Source organism: Lagopus muta, chromosome 1 (assembly GCF_023343835.1).
Source record: "Lagopus muta isolate bLagMut1 chromosome 1, bLagMut1 primary, whole genome shotgun sequence".
Taxonomy (NCBI): domain Eukaryota; kingdom Metazoa; phylum Chordata; class Aves; order Galliformes; family Phasianidae; genus Lagopus; species Lagopus muta.
Genome location: NC_064433.1, coordinates 1,175,341 through 1,188,611, shown reverse-complemented (window position 1 = coordinate 1,188,611; position 13,271 = coordinate 1,175,341). Strand labels below are relative to the sequence as shown.

General features: G+C 50.1%; 2 protein-coding genes across 2 annotated transcripts; one reads left to right on the top strand and one right to left on the bottom strand.

Annotated features, from left to right (window-relative positions):
• The first annotated feature begins 10 nt into the window (after positions 1-10).
• On the top strand, positions 11-8,103 carry CEP41 (centrosomal protein 41). The gene is made up of 11 exons (XM_048956250.1): positions 11-144; positions 588-651; positions 1,406-1,453; positions 3,966-4,027; positions 4,395-4,464; positions 4,926-5,064; positions 5,242-5,393; positions 5,665-5,732; positions 6,575-6,689; positions 6,891-7,106; positions 7,472-8,103. The coding sequence occupies exons 1-11, from the start codon at positions 112-114 to the stop codon at positions 7,600-7,602; spliced, it is 1,098 nt and encodes a 365-aa protein (XP_048812207.1). The 5' UTR covers positions 11-111; the 3' UTR covers positions 7,603-8,103.
• A 1,541-nt stretch (positions 8,104-9,644) lies between these two features.
• On the bottom strand, positions 9,645-13,171 carry LOC125697262 (carboxypeptidase A1-like). The gene is made up of 11 exons (XM_048954267.1): positions 13,098-13,171; positions 12,824-12,905; positions 12,202-12,336; positions 12,019-12,120; positions 11,536-11,637; positions 11,350-11,451; positions 11,134-11,238; positions 10,818-10,908; positions 10,245-10,444; positions 9,938-10,022; positions 9,645-9,832 (listed from the first exon to the last, which is right to left on the bottom strand). Exons 1-11 carry the CDS (start codon positions 13,163-13,165, stop codon positions 9,645-9,647), a joined length of 1,260 nt encoding a protein of 419 aa, XP_048810224.1. The 5' UTR covers positions 13,166-13,171.
• Positions 13,172-13,271: the final 100 nt, after the last annotated feature.

Sequence of the window (13,271 nt, the reverse complement as noted above, 5' to 3'; positions counted from 1 at the left end):
GATTGGCTGAAAGGGTAACGGGCGGCCAATCGGGGCGGGGATTGTTGCGTGGTGGGGGCAGACAGAGCCGGACGGCGGGAGGCGGCGGAGCGTGTGAAGTGTGGTGAGACGATGTCGAGCAGGAGGAGCGTCGGTGACCCGGAGGTGGGCGGGAAGGGGACGGTACGGGCAAGGGAGGAACGTGGGGGGATGGCCTGAGGTAGAGGGGTTGGGGTCCCAGAGGGGGAGGCCTTGAAGTGAAGGCCGTGAGGGTAAAGGGTTGGGGGGGGGCCTTGGGGTGAACAGTGGCGGGGGGGGGGGCTGAGAGCAGAGGAGAGGAGAGGTTCTGTGTGGGGAATAATTAGGATTTGGGGTGTGCTTGGAGTATGGGGGTGTGATGTAGGGCTGGGGGGGGTGCAATGGGGTGGGGAGGGGTGAAGTTGGGCTTGGGAGCCCTTTTGGTGCTTTGGTGCCCTTTTGCGAGCCTGGCTTGCCGACAGTCAGAGGGCGTTGCGGGGCTGTTCTCTGCTCTTTGTGCTCTTAGAGCCGTCCCCGTGTCCCCATCGTTTCCCCTTTCCTGCGTTGATTCCTCCCCTCTCATCCCACAGTACTTAACCAGGCGCATCCCTCAGAACCCCCGGTACCAACACATCAAAACCCGCCTCGATACCGGTGAGTGGCACCGTCAGCGGGCCTGAAAACTGCCCAGCAGAGGGGAGGGGAGTAACAGGAATAGTTATGCTGAGCATCTCAGCTGCTTTACCCCAATCCTGTGCAGCAGGGTCAGATCTCACGTCATAATTTGGATCCTTGTGATAGTTGCCTTGTTATTCATCAGTCAGGTTCTGATCTATGCACTCTCACAGAAGTTACCAAGCTTGGAGTTGCTACGTGTTGGCCTTTCTTCTATGAATTAATATATGACAAAAGTATAATTCACAGTCGTTATTTGCTCAGAAGGGTCCCTTTAGAGCTTTTTGTACAGTTAAAGTGATTGGATTTTACCTGTTTGCAGTGGTACCCCAAGGCAGTGTGGGGATAAGGACAGCGTAACCGCAGCTGCAGGTGATGGCCTCCTGAAGGCCATGGTGTTGTCCTCTGAAATCTCACCAGAACTCCTTTCTAGCAGAGAGGGATTGGTGTGGAGGTTGTATTTGGTGCCCCACGCTGAAAATCCCATAAAATAAAGCAGTTAAATGCATTCTGCAGAGGGATTTCCTTAGCACTGTGAGTGCACACCAAAGGTCTGAGCTCTTTTAGTTGTGACTATTGCCTGTGAGCTCCTGCATCCCCTACAGGGGCTTTTTACACCCTGCCTGTAGGTGCAGCAAAGCTTCTGCACGGCCATCCCTTCCTTCTGAAAGTTATTTAAGCCGTGATGAAAAGCACTGATTTGTAACAAGCGGTTTGGTTGCTGTTGTTGCAGGATGCAGTCTGACAAAATACATTGAGAAGCTGGAGGAAATCAAAAGAAGTGAGTACCTGGAGTGGGGCAGGATGTAACTGTGTGGGTTAGTTCCAAACCGAAGGAGCTCTGAGCAGCAGTGCTGAGCCCTCTTCTCGCTCAGAGATCTTCCTCTCTGGCAGTGCCCACAGGAAGAAACTCCATAAACACATAGCAGCAGCATGAAGAAATACCCCAGTTCTCCTACTTTGCTTCTCTCATGAGCACCTTCCACTTTTTCATGCCTCTTGACTGCTATTTTGGGGCTATAATTGGTGATTTAGGTTGGACCTAACAGCACTGAGGCTTTGGGCTGTTGGAAGCACAGCTGATGCCATCCTTTGCTCTGTGCTCCCACCGAAAAGGAGCTTGTTGAAATTCATGCTGATAAAGCTGAGCTTTTCCTGCTTTCTTTCCAGCCATTGTCAGCACTGTTTTCACGCAGAGCCAGCAAAGCTATTAAACCCCTGAGCCCCCACAATTAAAGAGGATTAATTAGGATTTTCAATCTTCGGTCTTCGTTCTTGGTGCAGCACAGTGAGGTGGCAGTGCTCAGTGTGTGAGGGAGGTCACTAACGTGGCACGGAAACGTGGTTGTGTTTGGCTTCATGCAAAAAGCCCCTTTGTTGCTGTTTGTTTGCAACGCACTGCAGATCTTCTGGGAAAGCCAAGAGAGAAACACCCTTATTTTCCAAAATCCTGTGTGGACAGACTAAGATTTCAGTCCCAAACACTGCGCTGCCATCGCTTTTATCAGCTCTGAGAATCTTGTTGTGTCAGTGTTGCTGGTTTTCAATCTCTCCTGTGAATCTGATTTCTCCTCGGGTAGAAATCCTTTTGTTTCTGGTCCTGGGCTCCGGCAGGAACTTTCCCATTGTGTTTCCCCTGAATGGGCACCTTGTGTTCCCAGGCAGTTCAGAAACACCTCTCCCTTGATTTCTCATGGATAGATGACACCGTTTGGGTCTGACTCTGAATGCGTAGCACAGCGAGCTCTCTGTCTCTGTGTAATGTGAGAGAGTGGGGCTTTATACCCCGGGCCTGCAGTGGAATCAAAAATAAGATAGCTGGGAGCGTGATCATTGTCCTTTGGAGCAGCGACTTGAGGAGAGACGCCACGTCTCTTCCCTTCTCTGTGCTCCAGCACTGGAGGAACTTTTCCACAGCCCGCAGAGCGTTTGCATCCCGAAGCACAATGTCAGAAAATCCAAACGGAGCTCCCAGGGCAGAACCAGGTACGTAGCATTGCTTTTGTGGGCAGGAGCAGCTCTTCTTCTGCGCTCTTTGGTGATGGCTGAGGTCCTTCTTCAGGCGTTCAGCTGTTTGTTCCAGGTCTGGCTTTGTGCTGGCGACTGTTGGGTGCTAAAGAGCTGGGCTATCAAAGCTTATTCTGGGGTAAAGATTCCTTAACTGAGACTGGCAGAAAGCTTCCAGTTTTGCACAGTGGTTGCAATTAAAGCACTGCTGTCACATATATGTGTGACACCGTAAACTTTGCTGCTTTTAGGCCTCCTAAACCAAAATCACTTCTTGTTCTTCTCATGACCTGGGTTTTGTGCTGGGCAGGTGCTGCCTGAGAGAGAATCACTGCTGTTGTCTCATAGTTACAGAGCTGATGCTTGAAACCAAAGAATCCTCCAGGAGCTCTGAGTATCTCTTTCAGCTCTTTGACTTTCTGAAACCTGTTGGTTTCTGTTTGCTGGCAATGAATCAGCCTGCTGCTGCAGGGATGGGATGGGAATCTCACACAGAGTGCTCCCATAAGGGGAGCGTGGCAGTTGTTCCTCATACAGCAGTTACAGGGATGAGGATTGGAGCCCTCCTCCCCCATCTCCCTGCTGCTTATCGAGGGAAGTTCAGCAGATGGTGGGATTTAGAGCTGCTTAACTGGATTGGATGAAGGCTCTGTGCTGCATTATTAGCTCCTCTTAGTCAGAGAGAAGCCATCCAGGTGTATCCCCAGCAGTTATTGAAGATACTGAAGAAAAATGCAAAGGATTTTACTTGTTTCCAAATGGGAATCTGTGATGTGAAGGGTAGAGCCTCACAAGCAAGGAGGAAGGGAAAGGAGGAGCACTCAAAGCGCTCAGGCTTCCATCCCTGTCACCTCTGAGCTCCATCATCTCCGCTCTGCTTGCTTGCCAGTTGTTCCAATGGGGTTTTTCTCATCCTCTAAGCTTTGTCTTCAGGCTTAGGATTTAATTAGTCCCATCTCTCTGTGGCAATTATGTCTGCTTTGAGCTGGCATCTGCAGCAGTCTGTTCCGTTCCCTGCCTCACACCCCTCGTGTTGTTTGCTCACTTTGTGTTAAATTCCAGTTCCTGTGATTTATTGAGAAGGCCTGGAGCGTCTCAAACAGTCAGATTGAAGCAGGCATTTAATGTTAGAGCTCAGTGTCTCCAAAAAAGCTTAGAGCGTGGTGTAGCTCAGCCTCGTTCTGCAGGGATCTGCAAAGTAACTGAGGCCGTGCCTTGCCCTGCGATGTGCAAGAGCTGGGAATGGGTTTGAGATGTGTTGAACCTCTTCTGTTCTGTTTTTGAAGATTACAGGTACAGAAAGGACGAGCTGTTCAAAAGGCTGAAAGTGACAACTTTTGCCCAATTGGTAAGTGTGGATCTTCTCTGTCCTGCTCGTTGTCCTTGCTTTACCCACAGCCTTCCCTGTGGTTACGTAGCCTCAGACAATGGGTAATTCTTTTCTCATGGGGCTCTTCTACAGCTTCTTTCCCTGCTTTGTCCTGAAGCAGAGTGTTCTTCCTTTTTGGTACGATTTTTGTTTAATAAATGGCTCTAGCACTGCGAATCTCTCTCAAATATACATTTATATTTGATCCCTAAGCCCAGTGGAAATTATGCTGGGTTAAAGATACGTTGGCTTGAGGATTATTTTTCCTTAAGGTGATCCCTGCTGTCTTTCACTGATAGCTGTGTATGTGTATCAAGGCTTTGTGGCTTGCTTTTGTTCCCTGCAGGTCGTTCAGGTTGCTTCTCTGTCTGATGAAACCTTAGAAGTGACGAATGAGGAGATCCACAGACTGGAAGGTAACAATATTTATTGTGAGCACAAAGAAATGGAGCTGTAGATCGCTGTCATACCTTGAACTGCGCCCTAGCAGGCATAGCAAGCCCTTAACCAGGGGAAAATAACCCCACCTGCAGCCATTCTGCTCTGGGATGCATAACTCCTAAAGCAGAAATGCTCTCAAGAAGGAAAGTCATCACACTGAGAAGTTTTGGTGCAGTAACTCTATATAACAAACAGCAAGAGTGAGATGAGCTGTCACATTCCTGCTCAATTCCTGAGAAGGAGATCTTCAGCTTTCAGAAATCACGTGGCTCTTTCTCCTTTTTGACGTGGGGCTCTCAGTAAATCGTCCTTGTAAGAGAATAAGGATGTGGCCGTTGCTGAGATGCGCTTTCTTTCATCAAATAGAGCCTGGGATCAAAACCTGCTCATCCATTTCCTGCAACACTTTAATCTTTCTGCCCTGCTCTCTCCCCAGATGGCAATTCTGCTGCTTCAGATGCCGAGCTCACAGTGGGGACAAATGGCCAAGGGAGCCCCAATGGGACACCCCCCAGCCCTGTCCTGTTCATAAACAGCACTGGAGGTGGAGAATCGTATCGGTCCACGCTGCAGAGGTGCCTGATAACAACACAAAACCCCCTTTTTCTCATGGCAGATAACTGTTTTCTTACCAGCTGTTAAAACATAAATGAGCTGTGGGGAAAACTGGGAGGGGGGAAAAAGCAGCTTCTCATGGTTGAGAAGTGTTCAGAGGGAGCACTGACAGCATAACGTCTGCTTTCCTCTTGCAGTCTGATCAGTGGTGTCGGTGAGTTGGACATAGAAAAGGACACTCCTAAGAAAGCAGACACCCAGGCAAAGGATACCCCTTATCCTGACTGCCCCTTCCTGCTGTTGGATGTACGAGACCGCGATGCTTACGACCAGTGTCACATAATTGGAGGTGAGGAGCCTGGAATCCCAGCCTGCTGTCGGCTGAAGGCTTGCGTGTTGTTCTGGGGGGCTTTGCTTGGATGCTCTCTGCACTCATCCACACATCCGTCCTCCCTGGCAAGGGATGAGGGAATGGGGCTGATATTAATCCCTTATTCACCAAGCTTCCAATCTGGTTTTCGTATCTATTACTCTTACAGCCCTGTGTCAGCTGTGTTGCAGTTGTGATGTTGGTGTTCAGCCACTGTCTGATTTCTTTTTTTTCTTTCCTTCCTCTGCAGCTTATTCTTATCCTATTACAATGCTGTCTAGAGCCATGAATCCATATACAAACAGTATTCTGGAATATGTATCCTTTATATATGTAGTGTGGAATCAACAGCAGTGAGAAAAACCAACTGATAACACGTTGGCAAAGGGCTTCTAAATCCAATTCCAAAAGCAATTCTTCTAACCAGGACAATGTTTAGCCACCAAAATCCTGGGATTCCAAGGATGGCAGGAGGGAAACTCCTCTCTGCAGGCTTTGATTACTTGGTGGGGCTCTGCTGCAGCCTTCAGATGCCTGAGTTCTAGTTCCTTAAAGCAGAAACCTCTTGGTTTCAGTGGGAGCTGTGTGAATCTGGTGTTTCCTGGGATTGGACTTGCCTTCAAGCAGCCACAGTTGTATCCCTTGGGCAGCTGTCTCGCTGTTGCTCGATCACTGGGCTTCAAATCCAATCCTTTGGCTTCTTCCCAGCACCTTGATGAGGATTGTCTTTTCTCAGGAGGACAAAAAGAGGATTATTAGCCGGGATTAGGCTGATCATTTCCCAAGTTGTTAGTGTGGGAGGGCCGCAGGGGAGAGGGGAGGTTGTCAACAAATTGTTTCTGACTGGTAGTTGCTAACCAGTCTTTGGATCAGTGGTGAGATATATGCTCACAGAGGGGATCAGGCTGTGCCCTTCCAGTGCCTGGCAAGCTTCAGCTGCTGAGAAATCAGATTTAGAAACACTGAGGGGAAGGCTTTCCTACCCAATAGTTGGAAATCACACAGGGAGTTTATCTCCAGCTTCATTCTGAAACGTATTAGGTCTCAATCAACAGCTGGACAGGATCATCTTGGAGGTCTCTTCCAACCTTGGTCTATGATTCTATGCTTTTAAGTCCCCTCAAATTGACAAATACACCCTTAGCTCTTCCACCCATCAGAAAAATGCCCATGGAAAGATTATAATTTTGTACGACGACGACGAACGGCTCGCCAGCCAGGCTGCCACCACCATGTGTGAGAGGGGCTTTGAGAACTTGTTCATGTTGTCTGGAGGTCAGTGGGGATGGGCAGGACAGCGGGGGGAGCGGGCTCAGTATATCCCAAATGGGCTCCATAGGACCCAAGGGGGCTCAGTGGGTTTTGGGTGAGCTGGAGGGTGGGAAAGGGATGGTTGGATTCTGTCCTGTGATGGCGAAATCGCTGCTCCCACGTTGGATGGTGCTCATTAACAACACGTGGGCTGTACATCTCCAGGGCTGAAGGTGCTTGCACAGAAGGTCCCAGAAGGACTCGTCACTGGCTTGCTCCCCATCTCCTGTCAGGTGGCAGCTCCCCCAGGGTCTGCCCGAAGAAAGGCTGTTCCCAAAGTGCCACCTGCACGTGCTGAGAGCAAATGGAGGTACTCAGCAGAAGATCTGCAGAAGATTAAGTACTACCTCGAAGAGGAGCAGCTTCCTTCAGACACTGCCAGTAAGAATCCAAGACAGATGCCACGCAGCTTTCTCCTGCTTTGCTGTATTCTTGCAGTGAGATGGCTGGGAAAGGGGAGAGGTTTATTTCCAAACTGTGCTGTTCCCAAAGAACTGGAATCTTGTATGGCTGCACGATCCTGGTTCTGCTGGGGCAGGCGTGCACCGTGCTGCCCGCTGTGTTTGAATGCCTTTGGGTTTTCTTGGTGGTGAGCTGGTTTTGCAAAGCAAAAAAAGTCTGATTGAAACTGTCCAGGAAGTCTATAAGATTAGAGTTAGGACAGTGACGAGGGGCAGCAAACCATTGGTACGTCATCGTTCTCCATCCCGCAGCTTCAACTTGTGTTTCCACTCCTTTTCCTTCAGGTCGCCTTAGCCGTGGCTCTTCAGGATGCGATTCCAAAGCAACAACAGCACGGAGCAGCCCCAACCTCCCCAGCACGGCAGGATCCCGCGTGCTCAGCAGGAGCAGCGTCCAGAACAGGCCGTGGAAATAAGCAGCCGTCTCTCCTTCCACTGAATAAATGAGAGTCCAGGTTCTGGGAACGCTGAGCAGTGCAGCCCTGTTTGTCATTTTAGGAATCCGCTGAGGAAAGCGGTGGTGATGTATGAAATGGCAGCTTGGATAAGGCTGGGGAGATGGAAGGGTTGGTGTGACGTCTTGTAGGAGCAGCGTCATGTTGGCAAAGTGACCTTCAGGACAGGGGAGGGGGGAAAACTGGTAGTGAAGCCCGTGACCAAGTAGCAGTGGATCTGTAAGACCTGCAGTTCAGACTGAGGAATTGTGTCTGGAGCAAACGTTCCTCTGTGCCCGGCTCAAAGCTGCAGGCTCTGTGCTAACGGTGAAAGGAAACGGGTCAGAAAATTGTGAGCAGGAACCGTGGTGTTTTGTGGCAGGGATGGACATTGAGCAAATTGCCAAAATGGTGGAGAGGATTCCGTCACTCTCTTGTGTTTATTTATTAAGTGTTTGTAATAAAGATGTTCTGGGAAATAACGACTGGCGTGGCGCAGAGGTGTGATAGCTGTCTTTAATTACGGATGATTTATGAGATGGCTCTGTTTTTCTGGAGGTGAGTCAGAGGGATTGAAGTTTATTCCTATGTATACCCTTCCCAACGTGTTTTGGAGTGGGTTTGTTTGAGATGAGGGTGGCTGAAGGGGGAGATATCTTCTTCTCTCCTTTCATCAGAGTCCTGAAAATAACCCTAAAAGTGAATCTGGTAACTGAAGAGGATGTGGAGATTTCATGAAAGCTTTCATCTCATCAGTGCTCGCACTGTGCCAATGCTGGCTGGAGTATCTGAGCTACTCTGAAATTCAGTCAGTGACGAAGCAGAGGCAGGGTGTGGAAATCACAACCAGCTTTACCTACGTTGTATCCCCGTGAAAGAAAGGAAGAGGTGTAATGAGCAGCTTTTGTGCCTCTGGACTGCTCTGTTCAGCCACTCGTTGTAGTATCAAATACGGGAGGAGGAGCACCAAACTTAGCCCCGAGTCTTACATCAGAAATGCTCACTGCAGTGATGTTTCTGCAGCCAGCAACTGGAAAGCTCATCCTGATCACCTCCTGGCCTGCACCTCCAGAGGGAGCGTGTAAGGATGTGCTGAAGTGTGCAGTGCAAGGCCTGGTCAGGTATTGACATACATATAAAAAGTACAGCAGGGCTGTGTCTTATTTCTGTCTATTGGCATGAAGAGGGAAAGTGGGATATCCACCTTGGGTAGGACATGGAAATGAGCACTGGGATCTGATGGGGCTGCCTCCCATGCGTCTTTCAATCTCCATGTCCTGAGCTGTCTGCCTATTTCTGTTGTGTATGGTACCTTCACTTCCATGTCCCTGTGAAATAAAAGTATTGAACCAACTGCCATCTCCAGCTGGCTTCAGATGGTGGCTTGCCTGGTTTGGTTGGCTGGTTAGTACCATTTCTAGGGCAATAAGTGAAGCTGAGTGTGAACATGAGAGCACCAGGAGATTATTTATGTTCCTCCTGCTCCAGCAGTGTGGGGGTAGAGGAATTATTTCACCCTGACGAGCACGAGGAGGTGATGGTGTTACAGATGCATCCAGGTGAAAGCGATGAGAGTGAGGGTTGTGTGTGCTGCCTTAAATCAAGTCCTGATTTTGTTGTCCAGTGGTTCGAGAAGGAGCTGAAAACCTGCTTTGATCTGCATGAAAGCCTTCCAAAATGGGGGGAGAAAACTGTTTGTGCTGTTTAAGATCCTTCAAATCGAGGGCAAAAAATGCACTCTCCGATCACCTTGATGAGTTTCTGTGGATGGTTGGGTTTTGGTGGGTGTTGTTTTTTTTTTTGGACTTTTGACTTGGTATTGTTTGGAAAGAAAGAATAAACTCGGTAGAGTCTGGAAGTTTCAATAGGTCAACGCACACTATGTTGGCTATCAACTGGATCACGTTGTTGTGTTTGGAAGGAAGGAAACACCACCCAAACCATCCTTTTTAACTTTTTTTCTTACTTATTTATTGCATTCTTCTCCCCAGTCAACTCAACCACCACTCAGCTCCAGATCCTGCTCAGTAGAGGTGATTCCGTGCATGTGCCATGATGACCTCCAGAGCTTTCCACGTCTCCTGGGCAGTGGGGACAATCTGGCTGGCAGGCAGCAGGAACCCGTAGCGTCCCGTGTCCCGGAGCTCGAAGGTGAAGGAGTACTTAATGCCTTGATTGTAGGTCCAGTCGATGGTTCCTCCGCTTGCTTGATCTTGGTGAGGAAAGAGCGGAACTTTGCTCTCTCTACGTCTCATGGTAGGACATGAGGAGGAGTGATTTTGGTTTCACTGGGAGGAGAACAATCTCTGTTACTTACAGATGGTGGTGATGATGCTGCCATACTTGTAATTCGTGCCGTACAGAGAGGACAGAGCTTCCACAGCTTCCTTTGCGACCTGGTGCTGGGGGGAAGACACACAAATGTGATTTGGGGTAGGGGAAAGTCTATGGTAGAATGGAGATTAAAAAAAAAGGCTTTTACACTCATCCTACTGTCAAAAAACAGTAGGCAACACTCAGTAGCGTTGGCCTCAAGGAGTCCCTATGGGGGGGGGGGGGTCTTCTTTCCTGCTTGCATGGGGTGCAGTGTGGGCATTTCACAGTGTCCCCTAAATAGGTCCTACCAGTTCTTCCTTGTCAGGCACAGCAGTGGTGGTGTAGCCATAGGGGTAGAGCAGAAGCTGGGAGTAGCTGTGGATGGAGATGAAAGCTTTGATGTTCCCGTGGTCCTTCACAAAGTCCACGATGGCCTTCACCTCTGGCTCCGAGTTGGCGTAGGGCCCACGGTACGTCTCTGAGCAGGAGCTGCCGCTGGACCCAGAGCCTGGGGAGAAGAGGATGGTGAAAATATGGCATTTGTTGGCATCTAGGTGGCTTAGAGAGTCAGAAAAGATCAAGGAGGAATGCTTCTGGGGCTCCACATAAACATTGTGTGATAGTTTCCAATGGTGGTCTCTACCATATTGGTCACTAGGGGACATCAAAGACCTGATGGAACCAAAACCCGCGTCTTAGCCCAAAAGTCCATCCCTTCCTTGAGGACACAAAAGACCTGATGGAATGCAAATCCATGCCTTGAACCCAAAGCCCATCCCTTTCCTGGGGCCACCAGTGGATCTCTCTGAGCCAGAAACATCATCAGAGCCTTCACCTGGAGGGCAGATCACAATCTGTCAGGTGAAAGGGAGAGTTCTGACCTCCAAATCCTGCGTCCCAGTTGCGGTTGGGGTCAACGCCAACGCAGAGAGATCCAGAATGCTTGGACCTGGTCTTGCGCCACATACGATTCTGGAAGGGAAGAACCAACTCAACCAGAATCCAGGGCTGGAGCACCTCCAGCCTCAAGCAGAGAAGCAAAAGCATTTCGGGGGACACGGATGGGTCATGGATGTCCCCTTTTTAACTGACAGATATGTGGATAGAGAGGCTTTGAGCTCTCGGGGGCTGTGCAGTGCCCACATCCAGCTCCCCAGCTCCAACCAACAGCAGATGAGATGAATGCCAGCACCGTACCGAGGTGTGGGTGAAGACAAAGCCGTCAGGGTTGGTGACAATCTCCAGGAAGATGTCCATCTGGTCCAGGATGTTGGCCAGACCTTCATCTTGCTCTTCGACAATCTAGAGAGGATAGTGATTTGGGGCTGGCTGGAGCACCATTGGGGTGATCACACCGTGCTCAAGGTGTCTACAGGACCTTGTAGGCTTTGGAGATGTAAAATCTGCCCATACCTTCTTGGCGAACCAAACGCCGCTTGCTTGTGTCACCCATTCACGGGAGTGGATGCCAGTGTCAATCCAAATGGCCGGGCGATTCGTGCCACCTTTACTGAACTGGAATTGCAAAAATGGGGCAATTGGGACCGCAGGAGGACCAACTCATGAACCTGATCGCTTCAAAGGCCCCAAATCCCATACCTTCAACACATAGATGGGGCGGTTCTCTGTTGTGTAGCCAATCTCCAGCTTGCTGACCAGGTTTGGGTTTTCAGCCACCAATAGGTCCATGAAGGCATAGATCTGGTTTTGGGAGAGGGACATAGGGGATCATGAATGTGTAGATGAATTAGTAGGCATGATTCTTGGGGACATAGTTTAGTGGGCACTATTGGTGGTAGGTGGATGGTTGGACTTGATGATCTGAGAGGTCTTTCCCAACTTTAACTGTTCTGTGATTTTATTTAAGGACATGGTTTAGTGGGCATGGTGCTGATTGATTGGTGGTTGGACTGGATGATCTTAAATGTCTTTTCTAACCTTAATGAATCTATGACTCTATGAATGGCTCATTAATTCCTTAATTTAGAACAAACCCCTTCGCAAAAGCAATTCCAAAATGTGGGGGTTTTTTTTCCCCCCAAAATGCCCCAAATCTTGAGCTTCCCCCATGCAGAATATTACCTCGTCCAGGGTGTGATAGCTGGTGTAATCGAAGGTACTGGTGGAGAATGGCATGAAACGGCGGCGACGAAGCATCTGCATCTTTTCAAGGTCCACCAGCGCCTGTGGGATGTGGGGCAAGATGAAACCTCGTCCCTCACCAGCCCGTGACTCCCACCCACCACTCACACCAGCACCACCGACCTGCACGTCCTCAATCATGATGGAGTAGGGGACACCGTTGGCCTCCAGGTGGGCTTTGACGGGCTGCAGGCTGCGGAAGGGCACGCGGATGTCAATCGGGTTCCCAAGGCCACGGGGTGAAAGCCAGAAATCCAGCTGGATTGGGGAGAAAATGGGATGAGGGTCAGATCCTGCCTTAGACTGTGCCTCCGCCTCCCCCTTCTGTTTTTCTCTACGTAGCACACTATGGGTTATCTTCTCCACCTCTACTACACTATGGGACATCATCTTCCTACCCCACCATGGGACATCATCCTCTCCAGCAATAGGAAATTGTCCCACCAGCCGCTCCTCTACAAGACATCATTCCTCATACCCTACTATGGGACATCATCTCCTCTCAAGTCCACTAAGGACAATCATCCCCCCTTTATCCCACTGTGGGACATCATACCCCTTATCCCACAGTGGAAAATCATCCCTCTCCCCAAATGAGACATCATCACTCCTTTCCCCACCTTGGGACATGGTCCTCCCCCAACCCCAGCAATGGGACATCCCTGCTCTGCACCGTAGCTCAGGGGTGCAAAGTAGAAGACTGGGAAGAGGTCCCTAAAAGCTCCCCCTCTCTCCCATCCCATACCTGCAGGTGCTCCAGCTCCTGCAGCTCCTGCACCTTCTGCAACTCGGCATCGCTGCTGGGGACAATGCGTAGCACCTGGTGCCTGTGGGGTCAGAGAGTGTTGTGGGGTCCAGCACAGCCATCACGCCATCCATCCCACACACTGCTGTCCTTGTCAAATAGGGGCTGAACCAGCTGCTGTCCCCCATCCCAGCCAATGTCCCCAACCAACCCATTGTCACCATTCCAGTCAATATCCCCATCCCAGCCACCTCCACTGTCCAGACCCACCTACCCGACAAAATTCTCAGGGGTGGCAGCAGCCACTGCCCCCAGGGCAGCCAGCAGCAGGAGCGCCCTCATTTCCAGCTGAGTGAATATGTCCCAGGTCCTCACAGCACCTCGGGACTTCTTAAATCCTAGTGATCTCCAGCCCGGCCCCCTCCACCTGCCCAAATTCCCAGGGCCA